Source organism: Colletotrichum godetiae, assembly GCF_030913485.1.
Source record: "Colletotrichum godetiae strain CBS 193.32 chromosome Unknown BDP55scaffold_6, whole genome shotgun sequence".
Lineage (NCBI taxonomy): Eukaryota > Fungi > Ascomycota > Sordariomycetes > Glomerellales > Glomerellaceae > Colletotrichum > Colletotrichum godetiae.
The window spans coordinates 1,304,457-1,330,384 of NW_026851254.1; the positions used below are offsets into that span (position 1 = coordinate 1,304,457).

Sequence of the window (25,928 nt, forward strand, 5' to 3'; positions counted from 1 at the left end):
GTATGTGCTTTATCCAGAGATGCCTGTGCCATCTGGAAGGAAGGAGCTTGGACCACTTTCCTCCCAAGCTGCTGCTGCTCCTTCTGGCCAGAGTTCGTCTCGTCTTTCCTCTGTACTCCAGTGTGGAGAGACAGAGAAAGAACGTCCAAGAAAGGTTGACGTTGCAACTACCGGTTAAAAAACCAAAAAAAAAACCATATCGCCAAAAGAACAACAACGAACAGCTTGTTCTTTTCGCTGAACCGGGCAAAAGCAATGCTCGCCGTCTTCAAAAGCATTCCCTTCTCTTAGAACATGCATTGAACATCTCCCACATTCCTTGTTTCTCCCAGAAACCAAGAACCCAAACTCTCTTTCGAGCCATCGCAAACATGTCCGACGCTACGGCCGCGAGCTACAAGAAGCTCAAGGAAGACTTTGTCTCCAACCTCTCTGGTGGCTCCGCCTCCGAAATCAACTATGTGACTGCAGTCGCTCCCGTGCGTAACTATCTTCTTTGAACAAAAACTCTGATCTGCCATCCTGATCCCCTGATCCCCTGATACCCTGTTGTTGCTGCTGGACACCCCCCTTCACATCCCACGCGCCCCCCGCGCAGCGCATGCATCGAGACAAAGCAACGTGCTGACATTCGCATTCCTTTCCAGGTCGCCGTCCTGCTGTGGTCTGTACTCCAATCACGCCAATCCTTCTTCAAACCCTACACGCTGTTGGGAGCTGCCGTCGACTTCCTCCTTAACGTCACCGCCATCCTCTTATCCACGACTCTCTACGCCTCATCTCCCTTGCTACTCTGCGCCCTCCTCCTCGGTCCCGCCGTCCTCATCTACACGCTGCCTCCCAACTTGGGCGCCAGTCGCAAGAAGCCCGCTATACCCCCCAATGCGAAGCCCAAGCCCGGCTCCGGCGCCGGGCCGCTCTCCGTGCTGCCCGTGAAGCCTTTCCTAACACACTACCGGGGTAGCATGATGGTTATCACCTGCATCGCCATCCTCGCCGTCGACTTCCAACTCTTCCCGCGCCGCTTCGCCAAGGTTGAGACATGGGGAACATCGCTGATGGACATGGGCGTCGGATCCTTCGTCTTCAGCGCCGGCGTTGTCGCTGCTCGGCCCGTCCTGAAAGAGCGGGCGGAAGGTCGATCGATACCCCTGATGACACGTCTACTCCAGTCGATGCGCCACTCCTTACCGCTACTCGTGCTGGGCGTCATCCGCTTGCTCAGTGTCAAGGGTCTCGACTACGCCGAACATGTCACTGAGTATGGTGTTCACTGGAACTTCTTCTTCACTCTGGGCTTCCTGCCGCCGTTTGTTGCCATCTTCCAGTCTGCGCTCAAAATTGTGCCTAGCTACGCCGCTCTTGCAATCATCCTGAGTGTGCTGTATCAGGTGGCTCTGGAAAGCACCGACCTGAAGGCTTACATCCTAACTGCGCCGAGGACCGACCTATTCTCAAAGAACCGTGAAGGTATCTTTAGCTTCTTCGGCTACCTGGCCATCTTCCTTGCGGGACAGGATACAGGAATGTACGTCCTGCCTCGGAGTCTCCACACCAAGGGCGATTCCAATCCTGCTACTCAGCGCAAGACACTCCTCATGATGATGGCCATATGGTCTGCTGTGTGGACAGGGCTATACTTCCTGAGTACCAGCAACAGCTACGGCGACGGTCTGAACGTCTCGCGCCGTCTCGCTAACCTCCCCTATGTCCTGTGGACCGCGGCGTTCAACTCGACACAACTTCTAGCATACGCCCTAGTGGACACTTTCTTCTTCCCGTCCGTCTATAATGCGACTGACGCGAGGACGGAGAAGGAAGCGTATGAGACCGCGACTAGCAAGGTGTTCCGCGTCTACAACCGCAATGGCTTGTTCCTGTTCCTCATCGCAAATGTCTTGACGGGACTGGTCAACATGACTGTGCCGACACTTCATCTTGGACCCATGGCAACAATGGGTATCTTGGTTGCGTACAGCGGAGCAATCACAGGCATCGCTCTCGGACTGGATGCGTACAATATCTCCATCAAGTTATAGACGTCGAAATAAAATCTAAGTTACACGGCTACAAACATCTCACCCACCATGTAATACTGGCACAGAAGGACGGCTGGAAGTATCTCAATGAGGCACTATACCGACGTCTATTCGGACTCGGCATGTCGCTTCGAGAATGGCCGGGCCGCGAAGCGTCTGATCAACCTCCATAGAGATAGGCGCCAGTTCCTGACAATAGCCTCAGCGGCCCGACAACCCCGGGAAACATGATCTACTGTGACGGAGCCACCGGAAAACCGCAGAAAGTCAGCTGACTGATTACGATTTGACATCAAAGAGGTTCCCTCGAGGATCTCCCCCGAGGCTGATGAATTTGACAAATTGTTCTGCATTCCGGTGGTACGACAGCAAAAATCTCACTGCCAGCATGAGAGAAAGCCATCACCACGGCGTGGACAAAGCTTCGAAGTTGCTCACAACTTGGCAAACGCAGTCTGGACAAAGCTTTTTTCCACGACCCGCGGTTGGGTGTGACTTGGGTATCTCTCTTCTCGTTCCCTCGAAGAATGCGGTGGCCGGGCGTGCGGCTCCCTTGCATTGACGGGTTTGTCCCTCGATCCACACCGCCGGGTTTTTCTTTGGAAATCTTCTAGAATACTCGGTGAGCGCAGACTTCAATCACTGGACAGAACAGGGCTGACTGGCTCTGAGCTAGGCGAGGCAAACAGGTAGAATCGAACAACGAAATGGGTTACCAAAAAACTTGGTCCAGGTCCCCGGGTTGGTTGGTTCGAGATCGCCGGGAACCCCGTTTGGATAGCATTGCCGCATACCGACCAACACAACTTTTGCATAGTCGAACGCGTGGACTTATTGTCGAAGGTGGGTTGCCACGTTGCTCCCCCCTCTGCCGACTTGTTACCTACGGACCCTACGGATACACACGTACGGTCCTGAGGAAGACACATTTGGGTCGACACGAAAGATCCCCGGACAGGAATCCGATGTCCGGATACGGGTGGTTCGTCAACGTGTTTGCTCGAACTTGCTGGGGTCGCCCCTGTGGTCTTTGGGGGGGATTGTGGATTTGCCTCATTGGGCCGCATGGCCCAAGTTGAAGTTGGGTAATGGGTTATTTGAAGATGGGGAATTGGGACTGGGTTAGGTGGAATTAAAATAAAGACGCGTCGCGCCTTTTCGCGAATTTCTGGGCCTTTGATGAGTGGGCTCGTCCTCGTCTATCCGTACTGCGGTCCGTGGATTCGTCGCTGGAGGTCATCCATGATGTGGCCGTTGTCAGCAGCTTCGTTGCTCTCTGCTGTCGTGTACGACCAAAGATATCTATCCTTCGCCGTCGATTAACTCGTTTCGGGGATAGTTGTGGCGGTTGTACTCTGCATAGATCGGGGAAATACGTTCGCCTGGTTTTCGACTGTATCCATACACGACGACAGCCCGCCAGGGCTGTCAACGTCTGCAAGTGAACCGCCATGATGTCACTGGACAACACATCTATGTGCGGATAGTGTACTGTGGTATTATGGCCCAAGTGCCGAGTCTGGCTGGGCTGTCTTGCTGGGCTGTCCCGGGCTGATCATCTTGATGGGGCAGCTCGCTTGCTCCAGAACCGGGGGGAGACGAATGACAATCTGGATTAGTTGACCTGATGTATGGCTATGGGGGACATTCGGAAAGACCTGACCGAGAGGGGGTCTTTGGGCAGTCGAACTTCAAGAAAACACAAGAAGATAGCTGTCATTTGACAAGCCCCTCCTCCCCATCAGCACGTGCATTTTTCAGGATGCGAAAGTGCTTTTGGGAAACGCAAATCTTAAGGTGCCACGGTGCCAAGTGACATGACTTGCGGCTAGCCCTGAATCCACTCAATTGGCAAGTCGAGCCGGGGCCATTTCGAGCTGTGTTCAGAAGTTCAAAAAGTTCAGCCTGCTCATGACGGACAGATTCTCTTTCGGCTGACGCAGGCAGACCCCGGTCAAGCGCCATGCGCCTCATCTCCGATGTTCATGCTGGCTTAATGGTGGACACGACTTTGGTCGTCTTCGTAAGTTCGCAATGATCAGACAAACCAGTGTCGCCTCAAGAGGATCTTGGCAAAAGATGCTCGCCTTCAATGTTGGTATTGCTCTTGCTCGGAGAGCATGGTCAATGCAAATCGGCTCAGTCAGTTCTGTATCTGGCTTGATAAGCTGAGCAAACGGTCGGGCTTTGTACGGTATGGTGGACTGCAACCAATCAGCAGAATATCAAAATGCCGTTTACCTCCATGTAAGATTATTGATGGCTCGCACAGGACATGGATCTGCCGCGAACAGGCGCAACATTGGTCTCCAAAGCGAACAATCGTCCGGGGTAGATCTTCCAAAGCACAAAGACAAGCGAATATCTCGAAGTGTCATGGAGCCTATGGGGCCTGTAGGACGGAATTCCATCCACGAGGGTGGGACGGCTGTACAGGTACGGAGTAGAAGGTCATTAATAATTGATTATAATGAGACAGGCGAATCAAGTTGGAGCGAATTGATGGCAAGGGTGAGTTGGCTGGAGAGTGAAGCATGAAGACCCAGAAGCTTGGTGGAATAAGGTACGGAGCAGAATCGAATACTTTTGTGCGTATCTTGCATTGACAATGGCTGAGGATAGCCGCCGAGTGAGCCATCCAAGTAATAAGATGAAGGTAACTTCGTTAAGCCAAGGGATGCTGCGCGACAATCGGGTAACCTAGTAGGTAAGTAAACCTCGAGTCGTCTTTGAACCATGCGCCATCAGATCCAACCGCTTGGTGCGCATAAACATTGGGGATATGGCAAAATGCGAAGGCGATGGGGACGGCGACATTAGGATGGATGTGTGGGGAGGAGAGTGTTGGTGCCAAATGACATGCGATGCGCAAACACGCGATCCGTCGTTTGAAGAGCGAGGGGAACTCGACAGTCCGGTCTCGCAGACATTGCCCGCCAACCAGCCAGGTTTTGGACGGTAATTTGGAGAAATGCAGTCTGCCACGTCAATGCAAGGGACCTCGCTGCGGTCTCGAGCGCGTAAACCAGCAGCCGTCTGCAATTATGCCGCAACTCTTGGGTGACAGGACGATCCTGTCTTTGCAAATGATGTCGAATAGAGCCGCGCTGCACCAAAATGCACGAGGCAGAACGTGGCATAGTTGACTGACTGGGAATGCAACAAGCTACGGCGTACACCTCCTGGTCAACGATGGACACGGAGGATGGGAAGGAATCGGACGAAATCCAAATCTCTGCGGGAGGATCAGGACAGTCGACCGGTTTGGGCAGTGGTGCGGCAGCAGCTGGTCCTGGTGATGATGACAAGTCAGAACGACATGACCCCTGGACCATGTCGATACCCCGGTCTTTATCGCCTGGACACCAAGCCCACCAGCAGGGGTATGAGGTGTTTCGTTTGACGGTGGCCGACTAAACGCAAAGGTAAATCGTGATGCGACTCTGTAGCTTCTGCAGTTGACTACTGCATAAGGAAAGGGCAGATGCCCTCAATGCGGTTCAGTCGTAGAAGCATATACATATGGACGAGTGATTGGTGAGTGATTTGTGCCAGACATGAATCGTAGAAAAAGTTGCATCTGCGTCCCACTGCTGGCGACGCCAACCACGCTCGGCACGCCATGCATCGCATGTCGCCTCTTGGCGATGAGCTGTGGATGGTGTCGAGGCTGGACCTGACGGCTAGTAGCCGACCTGCTTTCGGACGGCAAACTGCTGTTCGGTTCCCCATGTTGACCTTTCCAAACTAGGCGCACACTCAGTCATCTGGTTGTAGAGTACTCGGTACGAAGTGACAGAAAGAAAAGACGTGAACTCACACTCACAGCGGGCAGATATTCGTAGATGGGCTGCATGATCCGCGGTAACCCTTGTCGAGGGGTCATCCCATCTCAAAAGACGAAGCACATGGGGCTAGGCATGAAGCTGGAGTGTTGCCAACTTGCCGGAGCGTGCGAAGCGGGAACCTTCAGTCTTCTCGAACGAAGTGGGACGCGAGTTGGAGGCTTGATGCCAGCTTGATCTATCCGTACGAACCCAATGGGCCAATTAGCCAGTTGCACCGAGAGTCCGCTGCGGCGCCGCCTGCCGTTGTGCTCATGCTGGCTAGATTCCTTGAAAAATAACGTCTGGGCTGTCGAGGAAGAGAGCTCGAGCTTCAGGTGAAGTCGGGTTCGGGTGTCACGTCAATGCCTAAGCCGAGGGCAGATCCCAGCGTGCTGGAGAAGCTTGAGTAGCTAGAGGCAGAGATTTGTATCATGGAGACGGGAGAACGTTCATGTAGAATAAGGTAGGATGCGAAGTAGCGAGAGGATGTTTAGAAGATAATGGAACGTCGACGAGCTATAGGTAGGTACTGACCTCAAGGTACCTTGGACAAGTAGGTAAAGCGATTGAAAGAGGCAGGTGCCTTGGATGCTTAGATCGCGGGAAGGAGAGAATGACTTGATACCTAGACTGGACGACGGGAGGCAGGTGCAACATTGCTACCTACCTACCTACCTTACTTCAAGGTAGGTACCTATTTTGGATGGCGCCTGTATCTTTCGTTCCTTCTCTTCCGCCGCCGCCACCCGTCTCCGTCTCCTCCGTACCTGCCTTGCCTTCCAATAGTAGGAACTTCCTTCTGAGGTTGACGTGCCTTCCGATTGCATCGCTTGCTCCCTTTCTTCCTCTTCCCGTCCCATCCGAGTGTCTTGCTCGCTTCCTCTCCTCATTCCCGTCTCCTCTCCTCTGATCAACAATCGGCTGTTTGTGTCATTTGGCATTGGACCTCAAGCTGGTTGATATCGAATTCCAGCCACTCCCTTCCACATTCACATGTACGAGTAATTAGAAGACCGATCACCAGCGGCAAATATCAGAAACCGCGCCAGCGCCGGTGCAAGTTCTTAGCACCAGCATCCGCACTAGCCACACCCACACCCACGTTTCGGCTCTTGTGCAACGCCCTCCTGCTTCCGCATCTTACACAGAAGCTCAAAGCCTCCTCTCGACTTACACAGGCGTGAAAGGCTTATGCGCTGCTCTGGGCTGAGACATCAACTCAGACACGCCAATTCGAAGCATACCTACCCGTCTACGCCAGGTGTCACACTGGGTGGAAGATAATTTATTGTTCGACTACGGAGTACAAGTTTGTTGCACTAGGCACTACCTACTCCGTAGGGCATAGGCAGTTCAGGTCTCGATCCTCTCATCTGAGCCCCGCACGTCAACTTCATCTCGTCACTTGATAACCAAGGTTGGATACGAAAGGGAACATCAGTCCATTCCGGCGCCGCTGCACTGAGGAGATTATTGGGGACGAATACCTAACCTACCTTACCGACCTAAGCACGTACTCTCGGGCCAGCTGCCGCCTGCCAGCAACATAGGCCGGCCGAGAAAAGTCACGGAACCAAGGAAAAGACCAAGCTGGATCGGAAAGGGCCCCCCTCGTCTCCTCCAAGGGAGAAAAGAAACGACAAATTGCCCACTGGCCACAGTCCGCGCCGGCCCTCTGAAAAATTGGTGTTGGTGCTTGGACAGCCGTAAGTGAGATAATTTAACGAGACGGCATCTCCTCGCCTCTTCCTGCTACGATCAATACGGTCCAGTCTACGTCGGGTGGTCACGGTCATCCACTCAGTTGGGGCGGAACAGGAAAATAGGGCAGGCCTCTCTCTCTACGTACGGCTAGAGTGCTGCTTTTCTCGACGGAATCCTACCTCGCCTTGCCTCGACCTCACCTCACACATACAGCCAGCGAGAGCAGCGCTATCAGCTAATTACGTCGCGACTCTGACACCTGCGCCTCTCTCTCCTTCCACTTGCAGTGTGCAGCAGTGAGTGTCATAGACCTGGCAGCAACCTCGTTCAAAGCACAGAGAACGAAACAGACGAAGCACCAAGGCACGAAAGCAAAGCAGTCAGTCGCGGTTGCATGTCGCAGTCGCAGTAGTGGCAGCGTTAGCGGATATTAGCGAGTATCTGGTACCTGCATTCCGTCCCTAGTTGCATGTACCGCACCTGCTCCCTTTTCCCCGCTTTTCCCCCCTGAGGCCCACGCACATCTCCGCCTTCACTTTCTTTGGGCGGTACTTACAAGTTGCATTGCACCTCACCCCTGCAAGTACACGATACCCCCGGGGACCTACCTTGGATCCGACCAGGAATCTCCTCAATCGCGCGCTTTCTCTCACTCTCTCTGAGTCTGCGGCCTGCCATTGCTGCTGGCTCTCTCTCGCGCCCGCCGCCCGCTCACACCCAATCTCTTGACGTCTCTCCTCTCTTTTCGAGACTGACTGGACTGACTGGCTGACGACCTTGGGCTGGCTGTTTCTTGCGCTCCCGCAGTTGCGCTGTTCCAAATATCGGGCGCATTCACTCGGCCATTCACTCCAACCTTGGACCAGCTCCAGCTTGTCCCAAGTCTCATCTCTTCAATTTTATTCTGACGAGCACGAGAGCGTCTGACCGTTCGTTCTTCCTAACCCTCTCGCTCTCCTTCTCTCTCTCTGTCCCTCGCCCAAAAGCCAAGACGAGGCCCATTCCCGATCCCGCCTGTCTCTCTTCTCTCATTCTGGACTGGTTCGCCCTCATTCGCCCTCCACATCTCGACTCCCACCGCCTCTCGCTCCAAAAGTCCAACTTGGGCACTCACCGCGCATTACCTCATCCCGCTTGTACCTGAATTCGCTGCACCAACGACCCCGTTTGGTCTGCGTTGTCAGTCACTGGTATTGTTTTTGTGACCGGCGATCCAACTCGCTCCGATAGTCTGCCGCTAGTCTCGAGCCCGCCAAAGGAGAGAAGCGCGCCATCGACAACTTCAACCGTCGACAAAAAGCCTACAATCAGACTCGGGCCTCCCGCAATCATTATTGTCTCGGTCTCCTCGACCTGCTGGCGATAGCTCCTCTGATCGTTCGAAGCCAGACCAGATAAGCCCTCAGTGGTTCGGTAAAGGGAATTGGTTCCAATTACAACATACTGGGCTCCCACCGCCATACTGCATCCAGCCTGCCTCTTCATCCTCGACTAGGGTCACCTCACCGACAAACACACACACGACTGTAACTGTTTTTCTCTACTGCCCATTCCTCCTCCTGTCTGCACCCCCCGTCTGGTCTCAGACGGTGTCAAAGGACAAGCCAGAAAAGACGAGGGCATAGGTTCAAAGCCATAGGTATCAATCCGTCGCACAGCCTTTCACAGCAGAGTGTGTACGTGCACCACTGCCCCTTTGTCGCGTCACTGTTCCCAGTGTTGTTGCTGCATTGACTCGACTCGACTTTACCGCCCAAAACGATCGTCACCGATACATTTCGTCAGGGTCAAGCTACAATAAACAACAAATCGCAGCCCTCAGCCCAAGGGGGGGGAAATAATCGACCCTTTCCGCCCACACCATGAGATAGACTGGCCCGATTCATTGGCACAGCAGACTCTCACAACACGACCTATCCAAGGACCCTAATACCTCCAATCGGCGGGCTCGTCCGTCCCATACCAATTCAGGCCGAATTAATTCCTGCAGCTCAATAATTCCAGCGTCCTGAAACCTGGTGCCCAGCGAGCAACTCTACCTCGCTGAACAGCATTCGCTTACGGGCCTCTTGCTCGCTTCTCTCAATTCTCCGCCAACATACCAGCCTCCCTTGACCCCTTCCAAAACGCACCAACATCGCAGACCGACATCTTAGCGACAATCGCGGGACCAAAACACACCAGACTAGGACCGCCGCCCAGTCGAAGTCTATTTCCTTGCGCGCTTGCGTTTCCACTGTTGCAAAAGCATGTCCTCGGCCGCTTTGCAGCCTACCCATCACACAACAGCTCTGGCATCACCGCCTTTGGTCGCAGCCTCACCCAGCAGCCGGCAGTACACGTCGAACCACTCTTCCCCATCTCACGAGGCGTACAATGCCAATCTGCAAAACAACTTTGCCTCTCCTGCATCGTCACAACGCCCCTCGAGTCGACCGAGCGGAAACGGCGCGTCTGTAAACACTCCGGACCCGACTTCGCCCATGACGTCCCGAGTTGTCCCCGCCAGCCCTGTCGCCGTCGCGCCCTCTTCCCCAGACTACCAATCCTCATCTTCCGAACAACGCAGAAACATGCCTCCCGTTGCCCCCCCTCGAACGTCCTCGACGAATTACTCGGGCGCTACTACCACTACGACTACCACGAAAAGACGCGATCACGCTGCCGACAAGGCGGCATCGTCACCGCGACGCGGTCAAGCAGATGGAACGAATGGTAATGTCGATTATACCTACTCCGACGACGGTGCCGCTTCACGCAGCAGAAGATCGCACCAACAAATGCCTCCTGACTCCCCCCATCGATCGAGCGGCAACCGTCCTGGGAGCCAGCCGACTGTGATTCCTGTACGATCACATGCACCTCCCCAGACAACAACAGCATCACCCAAGCAGCCCTCGCGCGAAGCAAGCGAGGTTCTCAACCGAATGGTGGTCTCTCAGCCTGAAGTAGACATCGCCCGCGAAAAGGAGCGACTGGCAGAAGCTCAGTCTACGCGCATAGGATCATCACATGATGACGCCGCACCTCCCCCAATCGTCGGCATGTCCGAGCATGATGATGGCAGACGTGGCGGCAGAAGCCGGCATGATCACTCCGGGAAGCGTGAGAAGGTGGTCAGGTTCGGCGACTACGTTCTTGGAAATACCATCGGCGAGGGCGAGTTCGGAAAAGTAAAGCTCGGCTGGAAAAACGATAACAATGTGCAAGTAAGTTGCTCACCCATCGAGATGCTTTGAGATTCTTGCTTACAGTTCATCAACAGGTCGCTATCAAGTTGATCAAGCGGGATAGTGTCGGCAACAACCCCTCCAGATTGGCCAAGATCTATCGCGAAATTGCTATCCTCCGGGGCATTTCTCACCCTAATATCGTCCGCCTTCACGAGATGGTCGAAACCGAGAGGCACATTGGTATTATTCTCGAATATGCCTCTGGTGGTGAGCTGTTCGACTACATTCTGAACCATCGCTACCTGAAGGATAATGCCGCGCGAAGGCTGTTCGCCCAGCTAGTTTCTGGTGTCGGCTACTTGCACAAGAAAGGCATCGTTCACAGAGATCTCAAATTGGAGAATCTGCTTTTGGACCGGAATCGCAACATAATCATCACGGATTTTGGTTTCGCCAACACCTTCGATGCCGAGGAAGAGCTTTCCGAAGAGGAAGAACTCAATCTCAGCGACCGTGACTTTGTCAAGAAATTGGGACTGGATAGAGTCAAGACCAATGGCACAAGGAAGGGCGACTTAATGCAGACAAGTTGCGGCAGTCCCTGCTACGCTGCGCCAGAGCTTGTTGTGAGCGATTCTCTATACACCGGCCGCAAGGTTGATGTATGGAGCTGCGGTGTAATCTTGGTAAGCGATGATTTTCTCGGCGAATAGCTGATGCAGAAGCTGACCAGAATTTAGTACGCAATGTTGGCTGGCTACCTTCCCTTTGACGACGATCCAGCGAACCCCGAAGGCGACAACATTAACCTACTGTACAAATACATTGTGAACACGCCTCTGACTTTCCCCGAATACGTCACCCCCCACGCTCGCGACCTTCTCAGGCGAATCCTTGTCCCCAACCCCCGGAAAAGAGCAGACCTGTTTGAGGTAGCTCGGCATAGCTGGTTGAGCGAGTACGCTCATGTCGTGGAGTTCATTACTAGTAGCACCACGACGCCCAACCAGATCCAAAACACGACGGTACCCTCGGAAGACGACGACTTTGCAGAAGCATCTGGCATCGGACGAAGCGCCTCGGTCCGGGAATCCTCCAAGACGAAAGCCAACACGCCAACATCAGTGGGAGGTCTCGCCAGCAAACACGCCAAAATCGATGCTGACGCCGAGGCAGCAGCCATTGCTAAGGCGCACAAAGATAACAAACGTCGCACGGTGCAGGTCGAGTACGTGGCTCCGACGACGCAGACACAAAGAGGAGAGGCGGCTGCTGCAGGAAGTAAGTCGAGGGCGCGTTCGAGCAGCCAAGGTCCTGTGGAGGTTGCGGAGAACCAAAACTCCCAGGAGAAGCCCCTCCCTAGAGACCCTCCTGTCTCGAGAGATTCGTACAGAGCGAGTCGACAAGGCACGCGCCCTCCAAGTGCTCACCGCAACACGGCAGCCGCACCCTCAAGACCGACTCGCGAGACCCGGACGACCTCTGAGAACGCTTTCGCACCTTCAGCATCAGGTGCGCAGGCTTCCGGAAGACCTCAAACAGGCGGCTCAATGGCATCAGGCTCAATGGGACTGGGAGCTGGAGCTCGTGGATCGTACGGCCAACCAATCCCCCCGGCCGTCGCAGGTACTAATGCTCATGGAAGGATTCAACAACCCACTACCCAGGATTCACAGGCTATGGGACGACCGAGCGTCAGCGTTCCGCCAAAGTTTGCCAAGGTTGCTGGATTCGCCCCAGAACAACAAGCCGCGCAGAGCCAGACGCCTCCTCAGTCAAGCGATGGCAGAGGACATGGACACAAGCGCTCCAACACCATCGGCTCCCTACTGGGTCGGAACGGGTCGATCTTTGGGGGTAAGAACCGCAAGAGACCCGAATCGCAGATTGCAGACAAGAGTCGGAAATACCCTCCAGTCAGCATGCCTAACAACATGCCTGCTGAAGGTCAGCCCCGGCCTTCGATAGACTCGAGGGCCTCTCGGCGGTCCTTCTCTTTAGGTCTTGGAAAGAAACGCAGCGGTAGCATCGCTGGCTCCCAAACCTCCCACGAGAAGCAAAACAGGCGTTTCTCGTTGATCCCGCAGTCATTTTCGCTGAGGGCTATTGGCATCGGCAGAGACTACGATCGTCCGCCGTCTGAGCCTCAGTCTCAGCCCGACCTTCCCATCCAAGACCCCCCTGAGGTTGATGAGCATGGAAGATACGTCGACTCACGGGAACAGTCTCGAGGCTATGATGGTGGTTATGACCAGAGTTACCGACAGCCGCCGGGCTCTAGCTCTGCTCCCCAATTGCAACGTCAAGATTGGCAAGATCAACAGCAGCAGCAAGGCTACCAACAGCAGCAGCAGCAGCAGAACGTGGGCCCAATTGGGCAGCCCAGCGCAGTACCTGCCTACATGCAGCAGGGTACTGGTCTCAACACAGGATCGGAGTCTTCTTTCGAAAACGCCCAAAACCGGAGACACACTGGTGCTCCGTACAACGCCAGCGGATACTCCGAGTCTGAGGGTTACGACGGACAGCAATTTGGCTCGTCCCGCGGAAATGGCCGGTCTGGCGTGCTACAGAAGAATAAGAGATTCGAGAGCGCAGAATACGGTGGCCATCAAGGCAGCAGCGGAGCCGCCAAGAGAGTTATGGACTTCTTCCGGAGACGCGGCAAAGCGAGAGGTGGCGACGAGAGGTAGAGCTCTCTTGGGGCCCTCGACTGCTCGCCATCTCATAGTCCAGGATCACGACCATTGTGTGGGCCCCGATCGTCGCAAATGAGTCTGTCCCCGGCACGCCGAGTTGAGCGGTGAAGACATCGTCTATAAGGCGATGTGCGCCTCGTCTTTGAGAATTTTGAGGTTTTAATGTGTGAATACCAGCCAGCAGGACACGTTGGTCGCTTGGCATCGTTAGTGGAAGTTGATGGCCTGCTGCATCGTTGGCGAATCGGCATAGAATGTTGAGAGGAGTTCTTAATTTTCACAGTCCTCTCTCGTGTAATCAGGCAAGTTTGATGGTGTTTATTGCGTCGGTTCCTGGGACGGGGTTGTTCAGATACAGAGACGGCTTGGTGGTTTTTCTTCCCGCTTCCCTTTTTCCGGAAATGGGACCTTTTTTTTTTTATTCTGGTTGGTTTGACTTGTCATTTTCCCTCTAATTTGATGGCATCACGTCGGCAATCAATTAAGACTGCTGGCGGCGGCAAAGGCGTATGGGAAGTACAGAAGTAGAGAGCGAGAGACAGAGAGACAGAGAGACAATGAGAATGGAAGAGAGAGAAGAAAGAACCGACGTTTTGAATTGTTAGCGTTTTTGTGTGATGAAGGTTGAATAAGGTCGTGAGTGGGCTGACCAGTAGGTATCCAGCTGCAACTGGCTGGGTGCGGGATATGCAGTGTCTGGTATGGAAAGCATATTGAAGCTACATTGAATGGCAAACCCGGCTTCATAGAGAGTCCCCCCGTGAGATATAAAGTCATTTGGCACGGGATATAAAAACCCCGTTGTTAGCCCGTACGTATTGTGTTGTGTGATTTTTCTCTTGAAAGCCGGTGCGCCTGTTTAGTCGGAACAACACACTCCATAGTCTACACAAATCCATGGATGTGATCTACAAGCTCCGGCTAGATGTTATACGTATACCGTAAAATGAAGAAGATTAAGGGAGTACGTAGGTAGAGAGCACGCTTCTAGTTCTTCTCATCGGATCTGCTGCGCTGATGGACGGGATAGGATGGTCTGCAACGAGGTTTTGTGTCGGTGGTCAAAAGGGGGGAAACGGTACGATGTCTCGAAGGCCGGATGATTCTTCCCTTGCTTTCGGTACCTGGTTTCTTGGCCCCTACCAAACAGTCACAGGTATCACACATCATTACGCATATCTGTGACACTCAACTAACTGTCACGCTTCGACGCGACGCTTCGACGCTGAAGTCTGGACGCTCGCAAATGGCCCACTTTGTTCTTATGGAGTAGTGTACTATGGACGGTCCAGTCACGGCATGACCTACGCAGTAGATAAGTGTGGCTGTTTGTGGCGCAGCCAGTACCGAGCCCGGTACAGAGGCATGAGAGTCGTGGGTAACTAGACGCTAACCGTATGGAGCATCCGCACGTACAGCCACCTTTTGTCCACACCGTCAACAAGCTCCCCCCAAGAAATTTGACGTCACTCTCGGCACGTGTCGGCCGGCTTGGTATAATCCTGTGGCGCTTCTATTGGTTCACGAGCGGGAAGAGCCAATCCGCTTCGATAGTATCACTATCAAGAGAGCATCTAGCCTCCGTACTTCGTAATTAAGGCGAATCTGTGGATTGGGGCGGCCGGCATTTGGCCATTTGGCAGGTGGGAAGCTTGAATTTCGTTTGAACCCCTGTTGCGTTCGGCGCAACGACCAAAAACGAATCGTCCTTGGATCAATGGATGGGCAACATAGGATGGGCGCTGTGGTGTTTTGGATGACGCGTCTCAGCGCCCGTTCCTTGCGAGGATCTTATCCAAGAACCTTTTCCGTGATTCTCTCGATATTCAGTAAGGGGCCTCTTTCTTTCTCTTTGATATCCAGAGCACGTTTGGAACACGTTGTTGCGCACTGATCCTTTGAGAGCGGAAAAATAAAGAAGCAAGGGCAGGGTAGAAAAGTATCGTGCTGCTGTTGTTGTGGTTGTTGTTGTTTCCAGTTGTCGAAATTAGGTTGTGACAAACGGGAAGAGAAACGGTCTAGCCAGGAGGGGAGAGGAATTAGGTTGGACGAGGGAAGGGGAGGGAAGGGAAGGTACAGCGGAAGGGAGGGAGGGAAGGGGAGCATTGGATGGAAACGAAAAGTGCCGGGAACCTTTTGAAAATGCAAAAAGGTAAGGCGATGAGCAGGAACAAGCAGAATGTTCGTCAAATCGGCCGGGACGAGAGGGAAAAGCTTTGGGAAGTTTGGAAGCGGTTCCCCGTGCACTCTTTGAAGCCTCGAGCGCCAGCTTTTGCAACGGCCCCTTGACCGTTTGGGGGCACTTTGATGGAGTGGTCATGGACTCATGACTCTTGCACTCTTGCAACGGTATTTCCGCTGCTGGGTATGCCAAAGGATATGTATGCATGCTCGTCTTCGCAAGAAGAGTGTATAGCCGGGCGGAATGCAACTCTGCAGTCTGCTACACTGGAGCGGACGAAGATCGTCTCGCGTAGAGATACCTGGACCACGTGTGTCGTCGAGAGAGGTGCCAGCCACTGAGATGCGAGGGTGATCCCCGACTGATTGATAAGGCAGGAGTGGCAGTAGTGGCGGCAGGCCGGCAGGCTCCAGAGTTCTGGGATATCAAAGTTATGGATTATCCATATGTCGAATTGTGCCGGTCAGCTTGTGACTTTTCGATAATGGCATGCGGGGTTAACTGCCCGGCCCGGCTTCTTCTTGATCCCCTTTGATGAGGCTTCTTACAGTTTTATCGGCAACGACTACGACGAGAACGAGAAACGCAAAATGCGCGACTGCATGATCTGAAAACCAAAAAGATGGGGTCCGGAATCCGGTTCTTGTTTCGAGATTGTCTCTACCACGGAATCCATCATCTGGAATCGGCGTCCTTGGCGATGCTTGGCGCACGTTGCGAGTTGAGCTGGGGATACAGAGAAGCAAGAGCAAGAAGGAGAGTCCAACAGTCCGTCCTGGCTCGGTTTCTGAAGAAAGCACAGAGTACGAATACACCGAAGGGAGCAGTGTAGGAAAAAACCAGTGTGGGTGAGGCTCGAGCGAGAGGTTGTTTGCTTGGTCTCCGTCCGGTAGAATGCCCCATTTCGGCCGTCGAACTTCGGCCCTCGAACAATGCTAGTTTCTGGTTCTTTGGACGGTGTGTGTCAATGTGGCGTAGGTTAATTCATCAGAAACTGGTGCTGTAGGTGCTCAAAGACTGTAGTCGCATTGAGCTAGACCATGGCATGGGAAGTGTTTGTCCACCTCTGCTGCGGATCTCGCCTGGGTGAAGTGGTACGGATACAAGGTTGGGATGAGGGTCTGGCACGGGAGGCGGCGAGGAGATTGCGAAATTGGACGCGAATATTTGCGAGTGCAACTCTGTCATTCTGTGAGGCTCAGCTGGCCTGTCTGGGCGGAGCGGAGAGAGAGGGTGGTCCGCTGCTAGCAGGAGAGTTTGTTAGGTAGTAGGGGGAGGGAGGGAGGAAGATTGGAAGAGGAATCCCATCCCACTTTCCGTCAAGTGTTAGTCGAGTCCCCTGCCCCTCCCTCCCTGCGTGTAGGTTAATGCTTATTAGTGCGTATCCACTATGACTCGTCGGAGCCAATGGGTTCGGTGTTGCTAATGAGGCGGAGGATGGGCGGTGGTTGTTGTGTATCCTTTGTTGAGAGCGGGAGTCTACAACTAGAGACCGACTGACCGATTGACCGAGGGAGGGACGGGACTTGGGGGGAGGCAAAATGGCGAGGTCCGATAGGGCAGAGGCCTTCTTTCCCTGCAGCGAGTTGATGAGGTGTGATATCATTGTTGCTGTGTTGGACCTGGACTGGCGGGCGATGATGATGATGATGATGGTGGAAGAGCAGTGACAGCATGCGCATGCATCTGGATTTCTGGATTCCTGGACCCAGACCCCGTACTCCATACTCGGTACAGGAATGGTGTCGTATTTTGCAGTGTAGCCAAGAAGGCCAAGGGGATGAGGCACGTACCCATTTCCATGGCAAAAGCTTGGTTTATTGGTGCAACCCCGAGCCCAGAACTCTGATGTGGATGTGGATATGGATGTATGTGCCCGATTGTCTCTGTTTGAGCCAGCAACGAACAAGATGCCTGTTGTGCTCGTGCTTGTGCTTGTTCAGCCAATGTGTCCCGCAATGATGATTGCAGATCCCAAGAGGTCCACTTCTCAGAAAACAGGAGACGACGATGCAAATAGCAGCAAATGAAAAGAACAGGATAGGCGGTAGACCAAGCTGGGGATGATGGAGTGTAAGGGAGTGGGATAGACAAAGAGGCGATGGGGGGGGGAAAGCTGAGGCTTAGTGACCATGGTGACCTTGACCAAGCAGCCCGCCAGATGGAGAAATTGTGGGCGCGCCACAACAGCCTGAGGCACATGACCAGCGGCTTCTTACTGAATCTGGCTGATTTCACGGTTCATCCACCAAGACATTTTGCACCAAGGCGATTGGCCCCAGATGAGCCAGGCGCGGTGACAGGGAGCCCCTGCTTTGCTTGTTTCCCAGCGGGACCTGCTTGTTTTGCGTCCATCCACGTCTGTCTACCGTACGAATACGTACTTCCGTACCTCCGTACCTCCACGTCCACACCTTAACTTGCCAGGAGCGACCAGACTCACCTCCCATCGTCAGGAAGGAGTGACCAGAGCGTCCTTGCAGCGGTACGCTTCCCCGTTCCCGCCGTCCCAACGTCTCGGAGGTACCTGCTTGTTCGCCGCGGCAAGGTTGCACCTACCTTACCTTACCAGATACCTAGTAAGTAGACAGACCTTCCTTCTCCAAGGTGTCTAGGTACTTACGCAACTGCGCCAGTCCCGGTCGAAAGATGAGCTAAGGGTACGTCTCTTCCCGGTCCGTGTCTGTCGCCTGGGGACGTTGCCTCTACCTTATCCCCCCCATGTCTATCTCTTAGTCGATTCAACCTTTAAAGCATCCCTCATCTGTCGCCGTCCGACCACATTCCCCCTTCTAGTCTTCTTCTCTCCTTGTCCGTACTTGTTCTCCTCCCGAAGCTCGTCTTCACTTTTGTGCTCTAAGAAACTTCATTGTGTGCCATCGCCAAAACACCTTCTTCTTTCCCCAGAGAAAACTGCGCTCCAGCCGAGACACGAGTGTCCGGTCATCTATTTCGATGAAGAAAGCCTCCACTGATCCCCCCAATATAGACACCATACGCTCTGGCGCAGCAGGATCAGCGCATGGCGTCCGTCGCAGCTCCTCGAACCGATCCGACGGCAATCCGGCAACTGTAGTCACCGACTCAATAGACTTGTCCAGCAAGTCTACCCTTCCCGCTACCCAGCGCAACAACACGTTCGACACGACGGCTTCCACTACCAACAGTAGCTATGGTGTCGCCAATGGCGTCTCCTCTCACATCACCAGCTCCTCTGCGAGCAACAACCTCACCCTCACATACCCGGACGACATCAATGAGAAAACAAGTCCGCGCGACCTCGAGGATGTTGCTATATCTTCGAAAGCTTCGCGGCAGGGGGCTGTCGTAGACGAGGAGGGTGCTTTGAAGAAGAACAAAACCCCCGAAGAGAAGCAGAAACCTGGCGTCTTCGCCCGCTTCTACCTCACGTGTAAAATGATCCTGTTTCACAGCTGGGTCAACGTGCTCCTCGTCTTTGTCCCCGTTGGCATCATCACCAAAGCCCTCGGCGTGAGCCCCGGCATCGTCTTCGCAATGAATGCTATTGCCATCATCCCACTTGCCGGCCTGCTCAGCCACGCCACTGAGTCCGTCGCCAGCAAGCTTGGTGATACCATTGGCGCCCTCTTGAACGTGACTTTTGGCAATGCCGTCGAGTTGATTATCTTGTAAGTCTCACTCACCTTTGTTGCCGTATCTCTCTTCAAACCACCTTAGGATGGTTTTGGAGAGGTTCGCAGTGGGGAACCCAAAGATCCAAACGCGTTGCGGCGGGTCTTGGCACATGTCTTGGCCAAGCCGCTCACTGGATCCTGGCCCTGAATATCTCGAACCTTGCAACCTTCTGAATGTCTTAGCGCAGTCTTGGCTAATGCTTATTTCTTCAATCCAGCATGTACGTTTCTACCCTTCTGCGGGTGATAAAGACGAGAAAGAGATGAGAAGTCTACACCAAAAGACACCATCACATCAATCAAATCCCAAATCATGCAGTTCCCTTAACCCAACCTCGTTTCGCAGCCCACGTATGGGCTGCCCCTTTTTAGAGTATTATTTATTGCAGTGTTGCTGACATGTACATCTTCTGCGACTCTTCAGCATCGCGCTTGTCAAGGTATGGTAAATCATCGCGGAACCACAACGAATTTTCGAGCTGACTTGTACTAGGATGAAATCCGCATTGTTCAGGCTTCCCTCCTGGGCTCTATTCTGGCCAACCTGCTGCTCATTTTGGGCATGTGCTTTTTCCTCGGTGGCCTGCGCTTCCGAGAGCAGGTGAGTTGTAGTTGTTGCCGTTTGACAAGTTGAATGGTATACTGATATCGGCATTAGATTTACAACAGCACCGTCACGCAGATGAGTGCTTGTCTGCTCAGTTTGAGCGTTATCAGTTTGGTGCTTCCTGTAAGTTGTGTGAGAATTTGCGGGAACTTTTCCGGAAACTAATCATTTCACCAGACTGCCTTCCACGCTTCCTTCCAGAACACCTTCAAGGCTGAGGATCAGACCCTCAAGATCAGCCGTGGTACCAGTGTGGTGAGTGCTCTGTCACACCATGTGGTGATGAATACTAACTCCGGCTAGGTCCTTTTGTTGGTGTACATCTTGTATCTCCTGTTCCAGCTGAAGTCTCATGCCTATATGTATGAGTCTACACCTCAACACATCGTGGACGCTGAGTCCGCCCCTGGTCCGGCTATTGGTTTCTTCGACTCCTCCAGCTCTGAAGATAGCTCCGACTCCGACTCCGATTCAGACGGCTCTGACAGCTCCGGAGGCACTGTACGCAAGACGATGAGAAAGGTCATGCGCGCCGGTAGAAGGCGCAAGTCCAGTGTGGTTTCTGTCAACACTGATGGTCTCCCCCGAACCCGCAATTCCTCTGTCGGTACAGCTCAGGGCTCTGAAGGATCCGCCAGTCGTCCAGCCATCCCGCGCTTCAACTCTGTCGGTAGCGATGAGGCTGTTGAAGAAGACAGGTCTCGTAAGCACAGAAAGCACCGCAGACGTCATCACAAGCACCAGAAGAAGTCCAAGAAGGCCTCCCGGAATAATCTTGTCGATGTCGAAGGTCATGAGCCTTTGACCAGCAACACTCAAGCAGGTGAACCTCGCCGTCTGGACTTTGCCGACCAGACTGCTGGTACATCAGAGCCAACCGATACTGCTCAAGCCGTCAAGAGCCGCCCGGTGTCTGGCCTTCGCGGGTTATCAATTAAGAATTTCGCCCCCGCTGTCTTCACCACGCCCGACGAGACCCCGTCCGCGGGCCCCGCTGCCTCGGCCGGCCCAGTTCCCCGAGTCCGCTTCGGCATTCGCCGCACCAACTCTTTGCCAGACCGTTTGAACCAGCACGGCAATGTTCGCGCCCCAGGAGGAGTGTTCCCCGCCCAGATCCCTGGTGTTGCGACTGTCAACAGTGGTCTTAGCGTCAAGAGCGAGATCGTTGATAATGATCACCTGTCCCGCACTGCTGCCATTCTCCTCTTGCTTTTCTCCACCGCCCTTGTCGCCGTCTGCGCCGAGTTCCTAGTCGACTCCATCAACGACGTAGTCAAGACCAGTCCTCTTGGCGAGATCTTTATCGGTCTCATCATCCTTCCCATTGTTGGCAATGCGGCAGAGCACGTCACTGCCGTCACGGTCGCCATGAAGAACAAGATGGACTTGGCAATTGGCGTCGCCGTCGGTAGTTCCATCCAGATCGCCCTCTTCATCACGCCAATTGTCGTCATCATCGGTTGGGCCATGGACCGCGACATGTCGTTGTACTTTACCTTGTTCGAGACGGTCTGCCTCTTCGTTTCAACTTTCATCGTCAACTTCCTGGTTCTCGACGGAAGGAGTAACTACCTCGAGGGTGCTTTACTGTGTGCGACATACATTATCATCGCTGTGGTTGCCTATTTCTACCCCAACTCGGACGAGGCTAGCTCCTTTGGCGCCTAAGCTCAGGGGTTGAGGTCACACGAGATAGCATAACCCTTTTGCTTCGTGGTTGACCTGATGGGGAGTAGTGGTTGTTGGTGAAGAGCAACTTACGACGCTTCATGAACTTTTCTTTCTATTTCGCTGCTGTGGCATAGCTTTATGCCGCGCGGCTCTTTGACAAGGGGACGATTTAGGCTTGGGGTTATATCATTCTGGCACAAGTTTGTTGCACTCGCAAACTTTTTAGTAGACGGCACAAAGAGCTACTGGGTTTGGTTCGCCGTTTTACACGGGACAGACCTTTGGGTGCCGAATACACATTTATCTTCACAACATGAATCTTGCACCACTCACGATTGTGACATTTACTATGCCCACTTATGGACGCTCTAAAGTCCTACCTTTGAGCTGTCACCTACGTACATCTCTAGACGATCCTTCGTCTTGATAACGCCTTGAGTTGTCCTACCCTGCCGCCCACTTGTATGGCTGCAAGAAAGTCGGCTACAGCATGCCGCGACAGCTGTGCTATCATTCGCTACGGCTCTGGATGCCATGGCATCATTATAAAGGGAGCCGGGCTCTGTTGACTGGTTGGTCTTGTGAGTGTATTGTCTCGGTATGTAGCTTTCATAGTATATGGAAAATTTTACTAGAAGTCTATTAAAGGCAAGGGCTTCGAGACGGGGGAACCTTTCTCAAGGCTCATCGAGGAATAAGAGGTATGTAACCTGGGCTCCAGCAACCCTTGTTTAGTCAGCAAGTGAGATCAGGTTGACAGGTACGCGGCACGTTCTACAACCCTGCTTGCTCGCCAAAGTCGCAATCCTTTTCAAAGGCATGATGCAAACCAATGAAACCTCGCCAGGAATAAACCGCAACGTTTTGACACCCAGTCAGCCAGTTATGGTGACATGGTTCGGTGACATTGATGGATGCGAAGTGTTGGCCCACCGGGTAAGCTTAAAAGCTAGCTGCGCCGAACGACCCCACACCAGTTCCGCCCGGTTACGCCGGGCGGTGATCAGGGTACTTCATGTGCCATGTATTAAACAGTGAGTGGGCGGCCTCCTCGTTGCCGACGCTGTGGCTGGTGTTTACTTTTGTTGTCCGGTGATTGTTTGTCAAGGTAAAAAGGGTAAAAAAGCCGTTGGTCACACAGCAAGCCCCCTTCTGTCGTCGCTGATGTTCATTTGGTCAGTTGAACGCATGCGGTTAGCATTTTAGATGGTAAAGAGAAAACAAAGTGCTTGCACCTTGGGGCGTCGAATAGGTACGGAGTAGGTACCATAACCAACAGAGGCACTTCAAACGCAGGGAGCTCATTGGGGGCGTCGTTTGTACGGAGTACCTGTTGCTGCGGGGGAAGCTGCAGCGCCCTGTACTGCAGGTATCGCAAAAAAGGAAATGGATCCCAGCTGCCTATTGCGGATAGCTTCCAAAGTTCCACCATCATGGTCCTCCCGTCATTATCACTGGCCCAGTCAGCCTAGAATCCCGTCATCTGCCATTGCCATTGGAAACACAGCCACCTTTGTCTTCTTCTTCATATCAACGCCTCATCCGCCCCGTCGTGCATCATCGCTGCATTTCACCTAGATCACTCGCGACGCTGGACATTACCCATACCTCTAAGAATCTTGCACATTTGCCAATCCCCCCAATCGCCCGCGTCGCATTGTTTCAGGTTTCCACTGCTCTGTTCAAGCTCAAGCTCAATTCCCACGTCAAGGCGCCCCCCTCCTCCTCCCCGCAACATCTATTACCCCTCCGACGCATTTCATTGTTCCGCAAACACAACGGGCCACAAGATTCGACACCAGACGAACTGCATAAAAAGCCCTAAACCTTCTTCACCACTTCCTGAAGATGTGTTTCGGCAGCAAGGCCGACAAGGATGATACTCCTGCCCCGCGTCCTGCGCAACGTCCGCCTTCGCCACAGCAGCAAGATACCAAGATGACTAGCAGCAATCAGCAGCAACAGCAATACGCGCCGCCGGCTGGTCCGCCTCCGGGACAGACTTCGGACCAGATTTATGCTCCTCCTCCCGGCCCGCCCCCGAGTCAGTCGTATGCCGCTCCGAGTGGCCCGCTGCCAGGCCGCGGCGATGACTTTGCGCCTCCCTCGGGTCCTCCTCCGTCCCATGGAGGGTATGCGCCGCCGTCTGGACCTCCTCCATCACACCAGCAAAGTGAGTATGCGCCGCCTCCGGGACCTCCACCCGCACGCAACGACTACACCGCTCCTCCCCCGGGTCCTCCGCCATCGGACTCGAAGAAACACGACTGGGAAACGGCGGTTCCTGACACCACCCTCTTCCCACCGCCCCCGGCCTTCTTCAGCGGATTTGATCGCTCCCCTGCGAACAACTCTACGGAGCGGGAGGCTGAAGCAGGTGAGGCCTGGGTGGCCCAGTACCCCCTCGTCCAACCCATCGACCTTGACTCCACGGCTTTAGAGGCTTTGCATACGCACAGGATATGGCTTCTCCAGCCTCAAGGATTCCGCGGCACCATGACCCAGCCCGTCTCGGGCAAATGGGAGGTCACAACGCAAAGGAACGCCCCCGACAGCACCATCATCGGCTATCCGCCTCTGTACTCAGTCAAGAACAACTCGCCTCTCGCCACCGGCCAGCCTTTCAAGATCTACTACGAAGTCAAGATTCGCGGATCGGCAAGTGAAGTAGACCTTGCCCTTGGCTTCACCGCGCTCCCCTATCCCAACTTCCGTCTCCCTGGATGGCATCGCGGCAGTCTTGGTGTCCACGGCGATGATGGGCACAAATACATCAACGATAGATGGGGCGGCAAGTCCTTCACAGAACCCTTCCGGCCCGGTGAGACGCTGGGTATCGGCATGCAGTTCACGGCTCAGGGTGGCAGGATGAGTGTTGACATCTTCTTCACGCGAGACGGTAGACTGGCTGGGACCTGGAACCTACATGAGGAGAGTGACTCTGAGCAAGATTTGCCGGTCAACGGACTGGAGGGATTCCATGACCTGAGTTGTGCCATTGGCACCTTTTCGAAGAATGAGTACGATATCATCTTTGACCCTACACTGTGGAAGTACACGCCTTGAGTGTGGGTGTGCTTGGGTTTACGGTTGGATAGGGGCTTTATGAGGGCGGGCTGGGTAGCGGTCACATGCTGCAATCAGGAAGCTCATTCAGTACTTCTCATGATATGATGTAAAGTTTTACAAATGTTTTACAGTGAATTTCAAATCTTGGCCTTGACATCAGTCTCTTTCCACCAAGGGTACGCACTCGGAGCGTCCTTTTCCATAGTCGCCTCGAACCGCGGAGCTCTCTTCTGCATGAAACTCTCCATCCCCTCTTTACTATCCTTCCCGCTAAACAAATCAAAAAAGATCTTGCTCTCCAGCAGATGCGCCTCCTCCGGGCTCGCCGGCGACCGCAGAATCATATCCCGCATCACCCTCACGGCCACGGTACTCACATTGGCAGCCACGTCCTCGGCCACAGCCAGCGCCCGCGGCAAAACCTCGTCGGGCGCGACGATCTCGCTGAACAAGTTGCGCAAAAGAGGGCTGGTGGCGGGGTAGACGCCGCCGGTGGTACATAGATGCAGCGCGGGCCCGGCGCCGATGAGGCGGGGGAGGTAAAAGGACGAGCAGGCTTCCATGTTGAACCCCCTCCTCCCGAAGACGAAGCCGATTTTTGCGTCGCGGGAGACGATGCGGATGGAGGCCGGGAGGGCCATTGTGATGCCCACGCCGACGGCGGAGCCGTTTAGTGCGGCGATGATGGGTTTTGAGCAGTTGTGCATTGCGAGGGCGACGAGGCCTCCTGTGTCGCGGTGGGCGTCGCGGGTAAGGGGCAGGCGGACGCGGTTGTGGAGGTCCATTCCGGCGCAAAAGGTTTTGTTGGAGGGGTCTGAGCCTGTGAGGACTATGGCTTTGACGCGGGGGTCGGCGGAGAGGAGGGTGTAGACTTTGGCGAGGGAGGATGCCATTTCGTCTGTGAAGGCGTTGCGGGCTGTTGGGCGGTTGAGGGTGAGGATTATTACTGGGGTTGGGATGGGCGAGGTGGAGGGGTGGTGGGTGATGGTTATTTGGGGGAGGGAGAGGGTGTTGTAGGATGAGGGGAGGGAGGACATGGTGATGGTTGATAGTTGGTGGTGAGTTGGGTGAGTGGTTGAGATTGGTGATAATGAAATGTGTGGTTTTGAAAGGATGTGGTTCGTTAGAGATGTGTTGGATTGTAGATGGGATTGTAGATGAGGGAAGCGAAATTGAGGTTCATGCGGAGACAATGTACGGTGTATTTGGGTTCGAAGCTTGTGGTTTGGGGATGGAGGGGGAGAGGGCGCTTACAACCGGGACCGAGGTCCGGAATGGTAGAGTGATCAACGTCCATGCGG

At 54.0% G+C, this 25,928-nt stretch overlaps 7 protein-coding genes across 7 annotated transcripts; 4 read left to right on the plus strand and 3 right to left on the minus strand.

Moving 5' to 3' along the window:
- Positions 1–371: 371 nt before the first annotated feature.
- Positions 372–2,039, plus strand: BDP55DRAFT_543755 (GPI-anchored wall transfer protein 1; the record flags this gene model as incomplete). Its single annotated transcript, XM_060568438.1, has 2 exons — positions 372–479; positions 648–2,039. The coding sequence occupies 2 exons, from the start codon at positions 372–374 to the stop codon at positions 2,037–2,039; spliced, it is 1,500 nt and encodes a 499-aa protein (XP_060434180.1).
- Positions 2,040–2,185: 146 nt separating this feature from the next.
- Positions 2,186–3,430, minus strand: BDP55DRAFT_352241 (uncharacterized protein). The gene is made up of 2 exons (XM_060566995.1): positions 2,756–3,430; positions 2,186–2,649 (listed from the first exon to the last, which is right to left on the minus strand). The coding sequence occupies exons 1-2, from the start codon at positions 3,104–3,106 to the stop codon at positions 2,332–2,334; spliced, it is 669 nt and encodes a 222-aa protein (XP_060434181.1). The 5' UTR covers positions 3,107–3,430; the 3' UTR covers positions 2,186–2,331.
- Positions 3,431–4,855: 1,425 nt separating this feature from the next.
- On the minus strand, positions 4,856–5,374 carry BDP55DRAFT_628145 (uncharacterized protein; the record flags this gene model as incomplete). Its single annotated transcript, XM_060571859.1, has 1 exon — positions 4,856–5,374. One exon carries the CDS (start codon positions 5,372–5,374, stop codon positions 4,856–4,858), a length of 519 nt encoding a protein of 172 aa, XP_060434182.1.
- Positions 5,375–9,819: 4,445 nt separating this feature from the next.
- Positions 9,820–13,436, plus strand: BDP55DRAFT_628146 (uncharacterized protein; the record flags this gene model as incomplete). The annotated part of the gene is made up of 3 exons (XM_060571860.1): positions 9,820–10,779; positions 10,836–11,429; positions 11,484–13,436. The coding sequence occupies 3 exons, from the start codon at positions 9,820–9,822 to the stop codon at positions 13,434–13,436; spliced, it is 3,507 nt and encodes a 1,168-aa protein (XP_060434183.1).
- Positions 13,437–18,579: 5,143 nt separating this feature from the next.
- On the plus strand, positions 18,580–21,741 carry BDP55DRAFT_756214 (calcium/proton exchanger; the record flags this gene model as incomplete). Its single annotated transcript, XM_060580758.1, has 7 exons — positions 18,580–19,274; positions 19,499–19,501; positions 19,705–19,720; positions 19,774–19,881; positions 19,939–20,010; positions 20,065–20,142; positions 20,191–21,741. The coding sequence occupies 7 exons, from the start codon at positions 18,580–18,582 to the stop codon at positions 21,553–21,555; spliced, it is 2,337 nt and encodes a 778-aa protein (XP_060434184.1). The 3' UTR covers positions 21,556–21,741.
- A 1,304-nt stretch (positions 21,742–23,045) lies between these two features.
- BDP55DRAFT_650913 (uncharacterized protein) lies at positions 23,046–24,756 on the plus strand. The gene has a single exon (XM_060574008.1). The coding sequence runs from the start codon at positions 23,407–23,409 to the stop codon at positions 24,622–24,624; it is 1,218 nt and encodes a 405-aa protein (XP_060434185.1). The 5' UTR covers positions 23,046–23,406; the 3' UTR covers positions 24,625–24,756.
- An 8-nt stretch (positions 24,757–24,764) lies between these two features.
- BDP55DRAFT_628149 (enoyl-CoA hydratase/isomerase) lies at positions 24,765–25,664 on the minus strand (the record flags this gene model as incomplete). The annotated part of the gene is made up of 1 exon (XM_060571861.1): positions 24,765–25,664. One exon carries the CDS (start codon positions 25,662–25,664, stop codon positions 24,765–24,767), a length of 900 nt encoding a protein of 299 aa, XP_060434186.1.
- Positions 25,665–25,928: the final 264 nt, after the last annotated feature.